This window comes from Hyperolius riggenbachi, chromosome 9 (genome assembly GCF_040937935.1).
Source record: "Hyperolius riggenbachi isolate aHypRig1 chromosome 9, aHypRig1.pri, whole genome shotgun sequence".
NCBI classification, from domain to species: domain Eukaryota; kingdom Metazoa; phylum Chordata; class Amphibia; order Anura; family Hyperoliidae; genus Hyperolius; species Hyperolius riggenbachi.
Window position 1 is genome coordinate 172,229,924 of NC_090654.1, and position 18,295 is coordinate 172,248,218.

General features: G+C 46.3%; 1 protein-coding gene across 25 annotated transcripts in view; it reads right to left on the minus strand.

Moving 5' to 3' along the window:
• The window catches only part of ERC2 (ELKS/RAB6-interacting/CAST family member 2), a 1,931,514-nt gene that overhangs the window by 1,137,491 nt on the left and 775,728 nt on the right, over positions 1-18,295 (minus strand). The window contains exon 17 of one of the 25 annotated variants that reach the window (XM_068253696.1): positions 14,664-14,723. The exons of the other annotated variants lie outside the window; for them this stretch is intronic. Coding sequence (XP_068109797.1) covers positions 14,720-14,723 — 4 coding nt within the window. The 3' untranslated portion in view covers positions 14,664-14,719. Of the gene's footprint in view, positions 1-14,663; positions 14,724-18,295 lie in introns of those variants that run through there. 25 annotated transcript variants of the gene reach the window in all.

Sequence of the window (18,295 nt, forward strand, 5' to 3'; positions counted from 1 at the left end):
AGCATTACCTACCACCTTCATTACTTTTTAATCTTGCCTTAGGCCTATGCCCCAGATTATTACTTCTTCTCTCCTGGATTTGGTGATCTCAGACCATGCTCCTATTTAGATTGAGTTTTCTCCGACAACCCCAAGGGGGTCCGATATTATTTGAATGTTTCCTTCTTATCTTTATGAAGATGAAGGCTTTGCCACAATGTTGTTACAATGGTGATTGAAATATACAGTGAAGATGACAATGCTCGGCACACAATAAATATCTTCCTGTTTCGGGAAGCTGCAAAACCTACTATACGAGGGAAGATTATCAGTTATATTGCGGTAAAGAGCCAACAGTCACATGAGGCATACACTCAATCCTTAATCGAGCTTTGTTTGGCACAAAGAATATTTAGATACACCCTCTCTGGCATCCAAGTTGAAGTAGCTAAAGACTAAGTCCAATTCTGAGGCCAGTTTTAAAAATAGGTAGATGTATGTGAAGTCATATAAGGATTTGTATTACTATAAATATGGGAATAAGATGGGTACTGCTCTCTCAAAAATGGACAGACCACCTACCATGGGTTCGTTCATCAAATCGTTGTGTTCACCAGCAGGGCAACTGCAAAACGATCCCAAGGGAATCAAATCCATTTTTTAATGATTTCTATAAAGATCTATATACTAAGTCTACTTCACCTAGAAGCTCATCTGATAGTCTGTGCCTGCTATCTGGTATTTCCTTGCCATCCCTTTCAGATGCAGATCTGGCAAAGCTTAATGCAGATATCACTGAAGGGGAGGTCACAGGAGCCATTAAACAACTTTCTAACAAGAAGGCCCCAGGGCTTGATGGTCTCCAGCCGGAATTTTACAAACTTCTACGCAAGGAGGTGGTGCCCTATCTCACGGTTTTGTTTAATACGATTTTGAGGGAGGGTAAATATCCTACATCAGTAAATTAAGCTCCTCCCTAAGCCGGGATAAAGATTTGACGCAGCCGGGTTCATATTGTCTGATCTCGCTGATCAATCAAGATTTGAAACTTCTGTCTAAAGGTACCCATAGACCTGATGATTATGGGCAGATTCGCCAAAAAGACAAATGTATCTCTAGTCGAATCTGATCAGAGATAAATTCATTTTTGGTTGATTCTACCCATATACTACAGGCTGATTCCCATCCAATTTCAGCATGAAATCTTCAGGGAATCGGGGGGCGCATGCGCGGCGTGCTCGAGGACGGAAGCAGCCGTATGTAGCTCCATATCACTGCAGCTCTAAAAACGCCTAAAGCAGGGGCTTGTGAGCATTTTAATGGATAATCTAATACGCACCCCCTGCGGAAAGCAGCTGTGCATGTCTAGGAAGAAGAAACAAACTGATCCGACCTGGAAACAACGAATGAGAGATTATCTACTCAGACCGCGCTCAGCCATAATGAGCTCACAAGATGGCCGCAGCTCACCCACTCCTTCACAAGATTCACTGCCAGATTCAGACCCAGACTGGTCGCAAGCAAAACCGGGACGTGAGAAAAAACTCTCTAAACAAGACTTAATGGATGGTTTGGACAGCATGTATAGAAGACTGGCCGGTAAGTTCCAATCGGAACTACGTAGGGTGGAGGCCTCACTGACGCACGAGATTTCCACACTGGGAACCTGCGTTGATAGGCTGGAAACTAAGCATGACAATCTACTGATCGCTCATAAAGAGCTGCAGGAAGAACACGCTACTTTAGCAGACACGGTAAAAAGCCTACAATCCCAATCGGAAGACTTCGATAACCGCACAAGACAAAATAATCTTCGGGTGAGGGGCCTCCCAGAAACCTTTCAAGAAGTTATACCACATGTGAGTAAAATCTTTGCTAACCTTCTCCCAGATACACCAACGGAGGGATTTACATGTGACCGCATACACCGAGTGCTTAGGCCGCAACCAGGCCCAGATTTACCACCACGTGATATAATCCTCTGCATGAAAGACTTTCTGATCAAAGAGCAAATACTGCACAAAGCTCATCAGGAACAAAATATTGAGTATGAAGGTCACAAGATCCAAATATACCAAGATCTATCCCCGGTTACATTAGAAAAACGGCAAAATATGAAGCAAATCACTAAGGTCCTTACTGAGGCGAATATCAGATACAGATGGGGATTCCCCTTTAAGCTAGTGGTGACGCATAACGGAACCAATCTCACTGCTACTTTGCCTTCTGAAGGATCTAAGATGCTAAGGCAACTGGGATTACAGCCACCTTTGAATACCCCACAAAAGAGACAATCCAAAGCTCTCTCACCGATCTGGACCCCCAGCAAAGCGAGGAATAGAAACATCTCTTCGCAGAATTCAGCATCTTCGCAAATCGAGAATGGGTGATATAAGACTATGGTCTCATTTTGATTCTTCCTTCTGGAACACCCCATTAACTTATCTTTTTTCTTTTTCTACAATTTTCTTATATTTTAGTTGATGGGGTAGATGTACAGTGCTTATTATTACTAATGTTTTGATAATGGTGTGCTCCAGAGCTCGACCCTGTGCTTTGAGTCCCCTCCCCCCTTGACTGTGGACGTTTTTCTACAGTCATTGTAATTTCAGAACTCTCCTTCTCTTTAATAAGTGAGGGATGATGCCTGAATATCCACGAACTGGTCTATCCATGTCAGGCAACTGGATGCTTCTATTATTAATAGTTTTGTTAGCCGTATGGTTGTTTTTCTGTTTGGTTTATAATAAATCTGTTATGAGCTATACACAAATTCGGTCTTAGAGTACCTCCCTACAGCAATGTCAGCTTTATAGTGCAAATGTTATTTTCTTGGGGATAGCAACAGCTTTGGTATGTTCTCACTGTTGCTGAAATTAAAAATATCTTGTACTGTTACCTGTATCTGGAGGTACTGACACTGTTAATACTGTAATGTTAATGCATGTCAAGTTCCAATAGTTTTTGCTATTTTGTATGCAATTGGAAATTTATATTGGAACTAAGTATAGTTCAATAGTTCTGTTAATACTGTTAGAAGATGGCAATTATATACAACTCATGAGATCTGTACTTTAACATCAAACATCACAAAGCAAAGTTGTAATTATTATGCTATCTTTAATAAAGATATTTATAAAAGAAATCTTCAGGGAATCGGCTAAGTCCGCACCGCCGCTGCCCCAATGTATAATGTGTGCAATATACATTACTTGTCCTGTAGCAGCCTCCGCGCGGTGTCCGTAATCCTCCGTGCGTCTCTCCGTTCCAGGCACTGGCGCATAGTGTCTGACGTCAGACACGCTGCTACAGGGCAGGTAACGTATAAATGCACACACCGGGCACATTTATACATAGCGCCGGTAGCGGCGGGGGTTTCATTGTCTCGTCGCTCGTTCAGGAAATTGCACACCCGTACCGCCACACACCCGACGAGGTGTGTCGGGCATGCACATGGAGGCACCGATTTTCATCCAATTCGAATATAATAATCGAATTGGATGGTCGATCGGCCACCAAGTCACCTGATGTATGGCCACCTAAAATCATGGCAGATTGTCTTGCCATTATGCTTTCTAAACTGGTCAGTCCCAACCAAGCTGTTTTTTTGCGTAATCATTTAGCGGTTGCAAATATAAGAAAATTATTGCTTGTGCAGGACTATGTTCAGGTCTACCCCAAAGTATGTAAATACTATGCCACTTTGTTATTGGATGCCGAGAAGGCTTTTGATAACGTGAGTTGGGGATGGCTTGATGCAGTGCCTGACAAGATGAAAATTCAGGGCTCTATTAGGCAATTAACCACTTAAGGACTGCAGTCTTAAAACCCCTTAAGGACCAGACACTTTTTTTCCATTCAGACCACTGCAGCTTTAATGGTTTATTGCTCGGTCATACAACCTACCATATAAATGAATTTTACCTCCTTTTCTTGTCACTAATACAGCTTTCTTTTGGTGCTATTTAATTGCTGCTGTGATTTTTAGTTTTTATTATAGTCATCAAAAAAGACATGAATTTTGTCAAAAAAATGATTTTTTTTTTAACTTTCTGTGCTGACATTTTTCAAATAAAGTAAAATGTCTATATACATTTTTATCAAAATTTATTGTGCTACATGTCTTTGATATAAAAAAAAAATCCAATAAGTGTATATTTATGGGTTTGGGTAAAAGTATTTTTTGTCACAAGTTAGCGGAAAATGACACTTTGTGGAAAAAAAAAAAAAAAAAAGTTTCAATTTCTGCTAACTTGTGACAAAAAAAAAAAATGAAATCTGCCATGGACTCACCATGCCCCTCTCTGAATACTTTGGGGGAGTCTACTTTCCAAAGTGGGGTCATTTGTGTGGTGTGTTTACTGTCCTGGCATTTTGGGGGTGCTGAATTGTAAGTACCCCTATAAAGCCTAAAGGTGCTCATAGGACTTTGGGCCCCTTAGCGCACCTAGGCTGCAAAAAAGTGTCACATGTGGTATCGCCGTACCATATTGAGAAATAGTATAATGTGTTCTGGGGTGTTTTTTTACACATACCCATGCTGGGTGGGAGAAATATATAACCGAATGTAAATAGGCACCAGGGAAATAGTAATCACGCACTTAGGTCGAGAAGGACATGACCCTATGGGTACTTATGTAAAAACATAATAATTTTGCTTATATATACAACAATATGAGTTAAAAAGTGGAGTTCCACAGTTGTGGATGCTATCCTGTGGAGGTCTCCAATGAGTGATCTAAATCAAAGTGTGGGGGTCTTTGCTCATCCCCTTCTGCTGCAGTGCGAAACACTGAAGCAAGGTGTAGCTATCCAACACTATTGATAGATGCCTGCACAGTTGCTAGGTCTGCGGGCAGGACAGTGGAACACTACCTGGCTAGTGTGGACAATGTACTGGAATGGTGTGTCCACCTTGGATCCGGTCCCCCCAACACACCAACAAAATGACGTGTGGGTTTAGAACATTACAAATAGTGCAAAGTGCTGTACATGGACTTTAACATGGACATGTTTCACCAACAGGCTTCATCAGAAAGTGCGCTATACATATATACAGTAGTTACAATGACATCCTACACCACATATTTACATATATTACAAAAAAAAAAAAAAAAAAAAAACATCACAGCTCTGACTGCGGCTTTTTATGATGGTTTTTTTTTTTGTAATATATGTAAATTTGTGGTGTAGGATGTCATTGTTTACTCAAAAAATTGGGACCAGCACCATGCAAGATAATGATTTGTATAAGACTATTGTAGTAATATATCAATTAGAATGTGCTAGGGGGAAAAAAAAACTATAATATGACAACCAAAGAAGGAGATCCCCAAAGGGGCGCCTAAAGCCACTGGCACTAGAGGCAGCTGCTTGGAGCGGCATGAAGGGGGGGCGCGCTGCTGTGGCAGGAGACTGCAGCTAATCGCCGCTATTGCAATCAGCTGCAGCTGCGCTTGTGTCCGATCGTACTTTTACACTCTGCCGCCTGTATACACGCCCCCGCCCAGGCCCAGCCAATAGACTTTTAGCCAGGAACCTCTCACTAGAGTCCCACCCACTCCACCTCCTCCCAATCCCCTGTCCCGCCCCTCTCCCTAGCAGCAGCCGCACGATTTGTTTACTGCTGCGTGTGGCGCCGCCTCTAACTCCGCCCCCCGCCAGCCAGAAGTTCGGGTCCCCAGGCTTGCCGCTGTCTGAACTATCCATGCTTCTCCTGTGCCCCCTGTGTGATGAGCAGGCAGAGGTGAGGGTGAGCTGCAGGGGGAGACTGGAATCAGCGCAGCAATGCTGATAAGTGCCGAGGAGACAGGAGGACAAGGCAGCTGACTGTCTGTGCACTGTGTGAGCCCAGAGCTGTGTATATCGGCATTGTAACATATGAGCTGAATGATGATGCTGATATACACAGCTCTGAGCAGCTCATAGTGCACAGCTGACTGTCCGGAGACTCACACATCCCCTGCTTTAATCAGCACTGGTGCCAGGAGATCTTCACTCCTGATAAAAACACTGTCTGACCGGCACCTGCTGGGGGGAGGGGAAGCAATAAAAAGCAGCATGCTAACAGTGGGGGGAAGGTAAACATGGGCACACAAGTCAGAGCAGTGACGTAGCTATGGAGCTGTGGGCCCTGATGCAAGTTTTACATGGGCCCCCCAAGCACTCTATACATAACAATTGATAATGCACACCAAAACCAAAGGTGCAAGAAGGGGATGGGGAGCAGCTTGCTAGTGATCACTATTATTATTATTAAGTATTTATATAGCGCCGACATATTACGCAGCGCTGTACAGTGTATATATATATTGTCTTGTCACTAACTGTCCCTCAAAGGAGCTCACAATCTAATCCCTGCCATTGCCATATGTCTTTATTATGTAGTGTAAGTACTGTAGTCTAGGGCCAATTTAGGGGGAGCCAATTAACTTATCCGTATTTGTTTTTGGAATCACTATTATTCAAAGCATCTATAGAAGTGATTATTGCCAGCACAGGACCAACAGAGAGCTAATACTGTGATAGCGAGAGGACCCTTCGGGGCCCCTCTGGCCCAAGGGCCCCGATGCGGTCACTACCTCTGCACCCCCTGTTGCTATGCCTCTTAGAGCAACTATTATTATTATTATTTAGTATTTATATAGCCAACATCTTCCGCAGTGCTGTACAGAGTATATTGTCTTGTCACTTAAAGAGAACCCGAGGTGGGATTTTATTATGCTAGTGGGGCACAGAGGCTGGTTGTGCACACTAACACCAGCCTCTGTTGCCCCATGGTGTGCCTCCAGGACCCCCTTGCGCGCCGCTATACCCCCGCAGTGCTGGCGACACGCAGCGTGTCGCCAGCACAATGTTTACCAAAGGCGCTGTCTGTCAGCGCCGCTCCCCCGCCTCCCCCGTATCGGCGCTACCCGCCGCGTCACTTCCCTCCAAACAGCTGGAGGGAAGGGACACAGGCGGGTAGCGCCGATACGGAGGAGGCGGGGGAGCGGCGCTGACAGACAGCGCTTAGGTAAATATTGTGATGGCGACACGCTGCGTGTCGCCAGCACTGCGGGGGTATAGCGGCGCACAGGGGGGTCTTGGAGGCACAGCATGGGGCAACAGAGGCTGGTGTTAGTGTGCACAACCAGCCTCTGTGCCCCACTAGCATAATAAAATCCCACCTCGGGTTCTCTTTAACTGTCTCACTGAGGAGCTCACAATCTAATCCCTACCATAGTCCTATGTCTATGTATGTATCGTAGTCTAGGGCCAATTTAGGGGGAAGCCAATTAACTTATCTGTATGTTTTTGGGATGTGGGAGGAAACCGGAGTATCCGGAGGAAACCCACGCAGACACGGGGAGAACATACAAAATCCTTGCAGATTTTGACCTGGCTGGGATTCGAACCGGGGACCCAGCGTTGCAAGGCAAGAGCGCTACCCACTATGCCACCGTGCTGCCCAACTATCTAGGACTTTGCTCTGGGTGCCCATACATCTAGCCATGATAGGTAGATCAACCAAGAGACAGATTTTTCTCTGAACGAATTTGATCAGAGAGAGATCTGTCAGCTGCCCATACACCACTGGCTGAATCCTGATCAATTTCATGCTGAAACTGATCAGGAATTGGTCTTGTGATGCCGCATCTGACCGCCCAACACTATCCCCTAATGTAAATTGTGTCCCCAGCAGGGACGGATCTAGACCAAGTTGCCCCTGGGGCAAGGTCAGGTTTTGGCGCCTAAACTGCCATTCCCCATCTAAATTTTGCTGCCTTTTTAAGAATTCAACAAACTGCGCCTGGGGCAAGAGACCCGCTTGCCCCCCCCCCCCCCCCCCTAGATCCGTCCCTGGTCCCCAGGTTCCCTGTGCAGTATAGGTTACCTGGCAGTGTCCGTCTCTGCCTCACATACATGTGCCCTACGTGGTTGCCGGTGTATATGTGGGTGTGTATGTGACATCACACAGGCACCCACATATACGCTGGTAACCAGGTGGGGCATGTGTATGTGAGGCAGTGCGGAGACAACCATTGGCGGACACAGACAGGTAACGTATACTGCACGTTAGGATTATTTTCTGGTAAAAGATTGCTGCATTAAGATTATTTTCTGATGAAACATTGCAGCATTATGATTATTTTATGGTGAAACATTGCAGCATTATGATTATTTTATGGTGAAACATTGCTGCATTAGGATTATTTTATGGTGAAACATTGCTGCATTAGGATTATTTTATGGTGAAACATTGCAGCATTAATGCACCCCTGTCGCCAGAATTTTTAATATGTTTTCCTCCCTGGTGCTGTGTGACTAGCTAACAGCGTCATCCTCCCACCTCCAGCACTCCCTGCGGCCCCCGTTCTGACATCACATATGGGCAGGGAGGAAGTGGCAGTTCTTCCTCCCTGTGCCAGTCCTCAACTCAGCCCCCTCCACCTGCCGCTTCAGGTCCCGTTATGATCTGCTGCACACAGCATGCAGGGGAGCTGTGCTGTGTGCGGTCTTGTGGTGATTGAGGTTGGAAGGATATCCGACCTCGATAATCACAAGTCCGCACACAGCGCAGCTCTGTGGTTCCTGTTTGCAGTGGTTAATGAGCGGAACTAGAGCGCCAGGTGAAGGGGCTGCATTATGGATGGGAAGAGGGGATGAGGAACTGCCACTTCCTCCCCGTCCATATTTGACGTTCTGCTCAGTCGAAGATTACGACTGAGCAGAATGGGGGCACAGGAGGGGGAGGATGGTGCTGTGTGCTAGTCGCACCGCACCAATAACCGTAATTGATATTAAAAATATCAGGACCAAGGTCTGGGTCAGGTCTACTTTTATTATTGTCATGGGGAGTCACCACGGGGGGGGGGGGCACAGGTTTTCTTGCCTGGAGTGAAAAAATGGCTAGAGGCGCCCCTGGATCCCCATAAACAGCACCAGACTAATACATTTCAAAAATGCATATCAATCTTTATTGTATTCCAAATGGATGTCATTGTAACTACTGTATATATGTATAGCGCACTTTCTGATGAAGCCTGTTGGTGAAACATGTCCATGTTGAAGTCTAGTACAGCACTTTGCACTATTTGTAATGTTCTAAACCCACCCAAAATGACTGTTCAGGGGTATAAGCATTTGCAAATTTTGATGACAGGTGGTCTATGAGGGGCCGAATTTTGTGGAACCGGTCATAAGCAGGGTGGCCTCTTAGATGAAAGGTTGTATTGGCACTGAAGTGCAGAAAGCACAGGATGTTCTCAAATCGTGACCTGGATATTGCAGCAGAGAACATGTGCGTGTGATGTATTGGGTGCATAGACCAATAAGGCCACATTACATTCTTTTTGACTAGACCCATGTTAAGGAGAAGGACCCAAAAAGTGTTACGTTCAGAAACTTGGAGTGGTTTCCACCGAAAAGGCTGGGCATGGTAGCTTCTTGGATTGGCGATCAAATTTATACACCACCGCGCCACGGTTCACAAAATAATTACCACCCTATACAGTCAATGGGATCGCTGCAGAAAAGTCCACACCCTGGATAATAAAGTTCAATTGTACTGCTGCGCTCTCCGGTCCTGCAATGAAAAACACACTCCACATAGGGCAATATTGTTCAGACTTTCTGTTTCCAGATGCCTCCAGTGCTTTAGTGCTCCCCAAGTGTCACACCAATATGTGTCCCTCGTCCCCTCTCACTGGATGCTCACCAGATTATAACCACCTCAGCTTTCAGGTGGATCTTGAGCATATCGTTATGTTCACTTGCTATATTCACTTGCTTCTGTTTAAAAAGAGAAAACTCCACATAGAGTAGTACAGTTCAAACAATAGAACACTTCACACGCTACAAACACCGTGGCTATGCATCAACACCCCTTAATCGTGTCACTGCAACTCATTTCATGCCACACTGCTCACCAGATGTAGCCCGACTCCATTAATAGGTGGAAACTGCGCTTTTTGCTTTGATCCAATCAAGACTTCAATGCTGCTCAGTGGTTTAAAAAAGCCTCTTGCAGGGACTTTTCTTTATTTTCACTAAAATTTGCTCAAAATAAAAATATAAAAAACAAGAAAACGCATATAGCGTATTACTGACAACAGTGCCTCAGTGCGCAGTAGATCTATTACACTTACGCCTTCTGAAGCAATCTGCGCATATCATGTACAGGTGGATGCCAATGCCCATCCGTCTGGCTCCCGGGTGCGTTCCCACACTTCCACGTTTGCGCGTTCCGCCTCCTCGCTCAGTCGCAGGGTATATCTATTGTGCGCTTCTCTATTCTCAATAGAGAAGCGCACAAGGATATACCCTGCGACTGAGCGAGGAGGCGGAACAGGCAAACGCGGAAGTGTGGGAACGCACCCGGGAGCCAGACGGATGGGCATTGGCATCCACCTGTACATGATATGCGCAGATTGCTTCAGAAGGCGTAAGTGTAATAGATCTACTGCGCACTGAGGCACTGTTGTCAGTAATACGCTATATGCGTTTTCTTGTTTTTTATGTTTTTATTTTGAGCAAATTTTAGTAAAAATAAAGAAAAGTCCCTGCAAGAGGCTTTTTTAAACCACTGAGCAGCATTGAAGTCTTGACTGGATCAAAGCAAAAAGCGCAGTTTCCACCTATTAATGGAGGTGGGCTACATCTGGTGAGCAGTGTGGCATGAAATGAGTTGCAGTGACACGATTAAGGGGTGTTGATGCATAGCCACGGTGTTTGTAGCGTGTGAAGTGTTCTATTGTTTGAACTGTACTACTCTATGTGGAGTTTTCTCTTTTTAAACAGAAGCAAGTGAATATAGCAAGTGAACATAACGATATGCTCAAGATCCACCTGAAAGCTGAGGTGGTTATAATCTGGTGAGCATCCAGTGAGAGGGGACGAGGGACACATATTGGTGTGACACTTGGGGAGCACTAAAGCACTGGAGGCATCTGGAAACAGAAAGTCTGAACAATATTGCCCTATGTGGAGTGTGTTTTTCATTACAGGACTGGAGAGCGCAGCAGTACAATTGAACTTTATTATCTTGGATTGGCGGTTGCGTATTGTGTGGCATAACGGTTGGTCTCAGCCACAATTAAGTCGTAAATACCTGCAGTGATCAGAAAAAAAAATTCTGTCACTCCGGTGGGGCGGGTGAGGGTTTGGCCGGGTGATCAGAAGCCCGCAGGGGGCAGATTAGGGCCTGATCTGATGGATAGGAGTTCTAGGGGGTGACAGGAGGTGATTGATGGGTGTCTCAGGGGGTGATTAGAGGCAATAATAGATGCAATCAATGCACTGTCACAGAGGCGCTCAAACCTATTGCTTGACCCACTGAGTTGTGCTCCCATTTTTGCCTGAAGAAGTGGGGTCACGCCCGCGAAACGCGTTGCATTTGTGGAGTTGAATAAATTATTTGTCAATTCTGTTTTATCGAGACTCAAGTGAGTTTTATTTTTTTGTAAGAGGGAGGTGAGTCCACCTTAACCACTTGCCGACCAATGGATTTTTCACTGATCGGTGCTGCGGGGGCTCTACAGCCCGCAGCACCGATCAGGAGTGCAGCAGGGCGATCAGACTACCCCCCTTTTTTCCCCACTAGGGGGATGTCCTGCTGGGGGGGTCTGATCGCCGCCGGCCATCTGCGTTTTGCGGGGGGGGGGCTCCTCAAAGCCCCCCTCCGCAGCCATTTCCGCCCTCTTCCTCCTTACCTCCCTCCCTCCCTCTCTCCGTAATGCGCAGGACGGAGTTCCGTCCTGCGCATTGAAGGATAGGCTTCAGCCTATCATATGCCGGCGATCCCCGGCCAATCAGAGGCCGGGGATCGCCGATCTGCCTTACGGCGCTGCTGCGCAGCAGCGCCGTATGATGTAAACAGCGGGGATTTCTTCCCCGCCTGTTTACATTTTGCCGGAGAGCTGCGATCGGCGGCTCTCCGGCTGTTCACGGAGACACCCTCCGTGAACTGACATGGAAAGGCCGCTCGATCGAGCGGCCGTTTCCATGGTAACCCGCAGACGACCAGTTTACGCCAATCGGCGTTAGCTGGTCGTCAAGAGGTTAACATCCCACTCTGCTTTTAAGCGGTTTTTAAAACGTTTTACTCTACTCTGGCGCCTCTGTATACTGAGTTTTTGCTGATCTTCTAGTCCACCCTGGGTGGAGGGGTGCATCCCCATCTACTATCTACAGAGAGCGACTTAACCTGAGTGGGGTCAGGTCCTAATGCTCCCCACCTGCATTTAAAGTAGTTGCCCATGGGTAACCCGTGTTTGTGAGTATATATACATAAAATTGTATTAAACTCTTCATTTTACCTGACAATACTGCACCATATTGGGCTCTCAATTCTCTTCTTGTTTTTAACCCTCCTGGCGGTATGAAAAATTCCGCCAGGAGGCAGCGCGGCAGTTGTTTTTTTTTTTTTTAAATCGTAGCGAGCCCAGGGCTCGCTACATGATAGCCGCTGCTCAGCGGCATCCCTGGGCCCTCTTCGATCACCTTCGGCGATCTCCGATCAGGAAATCCCGTTCAAAGAATGGGATTTCCTGGAAGGCTTCCCCCGTCGCTATGGCGACGGGGCGGGATGACGTCACCGATGTCAGCGACGTCGTGACGTCATTGGGAGTCCCAATCCACCCCTCGGCGCTGCCTGGCACTGATTGGCCAGGCAGCGCACGGGGTCTGGGGGGGGGGCCCGCGTGCCGCAACGGATAGCGGCGATCGGGCGCAGGCCGGCGGCGATCAGTGTGCTGGCGCAGCTAGCAAAGTGCTAGCTGCGTCCAGCCAAAAAAAAATTAAGAAAATCGGCCCAGTAGGGCCGGAGAAAACCTCCTGCGCGGCTTACCCCGAACTACGTTCGGGGTTACCGCCAGGAAGGTTAAGCAGGGTGTGATTAGAGGGGAGAATAGATGCAAGCAATGCACTGGCGAGGTGATCAGGGGGGGGGGGGGGGTCTGAGGGCGATCTGAAGGTGTGGGCGGGTAATTGGGTGCCCGCAAGGGGCAGATTAGGGTCTGATCTGATGGGCAGCAGTGACAGGGGGTGATTGATGGGTGATTGATGGGTGATCAGAGGGGAGAACAGATGTAAATAATGCACTGGGGAGGTGATCGGGGGTGGGGGTCTGAGGGCGATCTGAGGGTGTGGGTGTGTGTTTGGGTGCCCGCAAGGGGCAGATTAGGGTCTGATCTGATGGGTAGCAGTGAAAGGTGGTGATTGGGGGTGGCGGGGTGATTGATAGGTGATCAGGGTGTGATTAGAGGGAGAACAGATGTAAATAATGCACTGGGGAGGTGATCGGGGGGGGTGTGAGGGCATTCTGAGATTGTGGGCGGGTGTTTGGATGCCCGCAAGGGGCAGATTAGGGTCTGATCTGATGGGTAGTAGTGACAGGTGGTGACAGGGGGTGACGGGGTGATTGATAGGTGATCAGGGTGTGATTAGAGGGGATAATAGAAGCAAGCAATGCACTGGGGAGGTGATCGGGGGGGGGGGGGTCCTGAGGGCGATCTGAGGGCGATCTGAGGGTGTGGGCGGGTAATTGGGTGCCCACAAGGGGCAGATGATGGTCTGATCTGATGGGTAGCAGTGACAGGTGGTGACAGGGGGTGATTGATGGGTGATTGATGGGTGATCAGTGGGTGATTAGAGGGGAAAACAGATGTAAACAATCCACTTGGGAGGTGATCTAAGGGCGAGTCTGCGGGCGATCTGAGGGTGTGGGCGGGTGATCAAGTGCCCGCAAGGGGCAGGTTAGGATCTGATCCGACTGGTGGAAGTGACAGGTGGTGACAGGGGGTGATTGATGGGTGAGTGACAGGTGATCAGTGGGTGATTACAGGGGAGAAAAGATGTATACAGAACACAGGGGGGGTCTGGGGAGGATCTGAGGGTGTGAAGGGGGGGTGATTAGGAGCCCCCAGGGGGCAGTTTAGGACCTAATCTAAAATATAGCGTTGACAGATAGTGACAGGGGGTGATTGATGGGTGATTAGGGGGGTGATTGGGTGCAAACAGTGGTCTGAGGGGGTTATCAGGGGGGGTCTAAGGGGTGCTGTGGGCGATTAGGGGGCAGGATCAGTGTGTGTGTGGGTGTTTACTGGGGGGCTGCCTCCTGCCCTCGATCACTGGGGCCACCAGGGCAGGAGGCAGCCTGTATAATACACATTGTATACATTACATTACTATGCGGCAGATCGGGAGTTAACAACCCGCCGGTGCTTCTAAATGGCCGGCAACTTGACGTCGCTGGTAGGCGGAGCCTAATGCCGGCGGATGCGCGCGCATCTATGCGCGCGATCCCCGGCTGTTCAGTCCCCGCGGTCCTGGGGGTACCACTTTGCCGACGCCCATAGGTAGTGGGCGGTCGGCAAGTGGTTAATAGCGGTCATGCATACCCGCATATACGCCAGGACATTTGTCGGAACTATTTGTACTTAAAAAGGGCACACAGCAAGGGTGTCCTTTATCCCTCCTTCTTTTTAATCTGGCTCTTGAGCCACTGACCAAAATATTGGAGATTTAGATTGAAGGCTTAGCTGCTGGTGGGGGGTTGGTGTCTCAGGCCATGTTTGCTGATGATGTCTTGCTCTTTCTGAAAGATCCTAGTGTCCATCTGGGTAAGGTTCTGGATTTAAGGGAGGTTAGCTCTCTTAGCAGATTTAAAATAAATGTTTTAGAGTGAACTGATGTTCACTATCTCCAAGAGCTCCATCTACAGACATGAGTCATCTGTCAATTACAATATGTTCCCAAGTTACCTATTTAGGGAAAAAGATACATAAAGACCAATCATTACTCTATTTGCTCAACTATACTCCACTTATTGCAGACATCAAACATCAGCTTCAATATTGAGAGCACCTGCCCTTGAACCTGATGGGCAGAGCAGCACTAATACAATCAATTAGCTTTGGTTGTTTGCTCTAACCCCTTCAAACAATACCAATGCTTTTATGTTGAAATGATGTTAAAGAGTTAAATAGAGCATTTTCTCGGTTTCTGTGGAGGGGCAGAAAGGTCAGGATATCACTCACTAAGCTACATTTACCTAAGGAATGGGGAGGGCTGGCTAACACAGATATCCATAGACATAATCTAGCTTGCCTCACACAAAATATTAGAGACTGGGTAAACAAAACTAGCGTGTACTCTAACTTTGACCAAGGATCGTCCTATGCAGAACCCCGGTCTTTGGCAGGATTACTGCATACTCCACCAAAAGATCTTCCACCAACATTTAAATGTAGTAGAATTTTTAGGGACACTGTGATAGCTTGGAGGGAGCTCCGTAAATTGTTTTCCACTTCTCCACAGATATGTAAGTACATGCCTCTGTGGGGACATCCGGGTCTCCCAGCTAGCATTGCTCATGGGGGTTTCCTTGATTGGCAGGAGAGGGTGGTTGAGCACTTGGGTCAGTTGGTTGACCTTAGACGGGGTACATGTTTGACTTTTCCAGAATTACTCTATTTCTAAACACCATTTCTTGTTTAATGGGCAGTCGTGCTCCTTTGTCCTTGCTAAAGTGGGTAGATTGTCTATGCTGGTATTGTTAAATAAGTTTTACAATTTTTGGGCCCCTCATATTTCCAAGGTTTCTCGTTCTGTTAATCAATCCAATCTCCAACGTATTAACATGTCTGTTAAAGCTTTACAAAATTTGTCTGGATGGTCCGAGGATATTTTAGAGGAGGATGTCGAGATGAAAATACTGGAGGGGTATTGTAATGTGCATAAACTGAAAAAATTGGAGGGAATCCCAATTCATGCTTATCCACAGGGCAAAGTATGCCTTTAATAAATCCCCCCCCCCCCCTCATTATTTTCCCAAGTGTCCAAAATGTGCCACATTTGAACACAGACAGCAATAAACCTGTAACATGTCTGAGACATTTATTTTGCTTTAAAAAAACAAAGAAATAACAGGGATTGAGTCTTACTTTACATCAAGCCTGTCATGACAAATATAGAGTCTGTCATGACAGATATAGAAGGTACAACTAATATATATTTTTTAAATTGGTAGCTTCTTATCTCTTGTCAATCATATACATCCCATGGCTTCACCACTTATCAAGTCAGCGTCTCAAAATAAACATGAAGGTAAGGCTTTCATATTTCACTGGTTCCAAGTTTATTCTAGTGGCCATAACAGCCAATAAAGGAGGTACTTAATAAATAGGGATGGTCAATGAGATGCAAATATTTTCTAGTTGATGCACATTTAGGGTAATTATACGCAAATATATGCTGATTAAAAATGAACCAGATTCTGCATTTGATTTGTCAAGCTGCATAAATCTGTCTAAAATGACGATAAAATCTGCATCACCTTGGAGGTCTTGGCATCTCATTGGCCATCACTCATGACAAGTAGTCAACATCATGTGCAGAACACAGAAAATTATCAGTTAAAGGAAACCCTATAAGGTTTTATGGGATTGGACCTTATATAAGAATTGTATACCTTCAAAAAAAAAGTGTGTTTCCTTCATATGATAATAACTGCAAAAGCTGCTGACAAACTTTTTCTCTAGTCAGTCAGCTGACTACCTCCCTGGGAAGCAATTAGATCTCACCAGATGATTGTCTGACAGCTTAAGAGACAATGGACCAGATTTGTCAAAATCAAAAGCAACTTACGCGTCTGTTGTGCTCCAATTTTCCTTACATTGGTTTCGACCAACCTGCCCCCACTATAATGGGGAGGTTCATTGTTTTCAGGGAGCTTCAGAGAATGGAATGGGCAGGCTATGCCAGGAGGAAGTTGCTGATCACAGTTCACACAACTGTAAGGAATGGAATTTCCACTACTTCACATTTGAGGAGAAATGACGTCTCCTCATTATTTTTTTTTGCAAGAACTGGATCCAAGCACACTACAGGAGTGAGCTCCACTGGACAGCCCTGCTATACATGGAGATTTTGTTTTGATCGTATGCCTCAATAAAGAGACCCTGTGGTGGTCCCGACAGCTTGATATCTATTTTGCATCTTGGATTAAAAAATACAACAATAAGGAGTGCTGACTCTTGCATCACTTAAAGGGAAATTAACAAAAGCATTCCGTTTAACAAGCTGCAAAATGCTTTAAATTCAAGTATGGTGCAGTTCTAGAAAAGCGTTTCATTAACAGAAATGAGTGAAAATACAGTTGCTTTGTGCTCCAAGATCACAAACATTGTGAAAAAGGTGTATCTGCAATGATGCAGAGTGTAACATGCTTAAATGTTGCAACATAAACTTTATGTAGTTTAACATATAAATGTCACAATTTAGTAAAGAATGCACAAAGTAATCTGCACTACTGGATGAACAGAAATGGCATCATGCTTTTTTGCATTCAGTAGTTCCATAGCAATTTTTCCATGCACTCAGGTACAAAGAAAGATAGCAATCCATTTACTCACCCATAACTGAAAATTCCCATAGGACAGAAAAAAAAAAACGGAAATCATTAGCTGGATATAGTTACCTTCTGTCATCCAATAACACCAAAAACAAGCAGGGCATAAACAGCTTTATATATCATAAACATTTTCTTGGAGCTGCACACATTAAAGGGACACTTAAGTAAAAAAAAAATGAGTTTTACTCACCTGGGGCTTCCAATAGCCCCCTGCAGCTGTCCGGTGCCCTCGCCGTCTCCCTCTGATCCTCCTGGCCCCGCCGGCAGCCACTTCCTGTTTCGGTGACAGGAGCTGACAGGCTGGGGACGCGAGTGATTCTTCGCTTACCTGGCCACAATATCTATGCTGCTATATTATATATCATATACCATATAGCAGCATAGAGGGTGCTAATGTGTCTGGGAACGCGAAGAATCACTCGCGTCCCCAGCCTGTCAGCTCCTGTCACCAAAACAGGAAGTGGCTGCCGGCAGGGCCAGGTGGATCGGAGGGAGACGGCGAGGGCACCGAACAGCTGCAGGGGGCTATTGGAAGCCCTAGGTGAGTAAAACTCGTTTTTTTTGTTTGACTTAAGTGTCCCTTTAAGGCTGGTCACACACATGGTGCAATATTCGCGTGGAAGAAGAGCCTACTGCAGCACATTGCACCTTTGAATGCAGATTTGTACCTGCAGCAGATAGTGCAGACAGGAAAAAATGCATGCCCCTCAAACATCAGACGTCACTTGCATGTAACCCCTTAGTCACGTGTACACGTCCAGACAGGAAGTGTGTTGCAAGACCTCGCTGGTATGTGAATGCACGCTGCACCACTACCACAACCATTGACTGCAATGCAAATGTGCACCTTCTGCACTGATCAACACATTTCCATCGCACTGCGGGTACTGTGGCCTATCTCATAGAGATATTAACTGACAT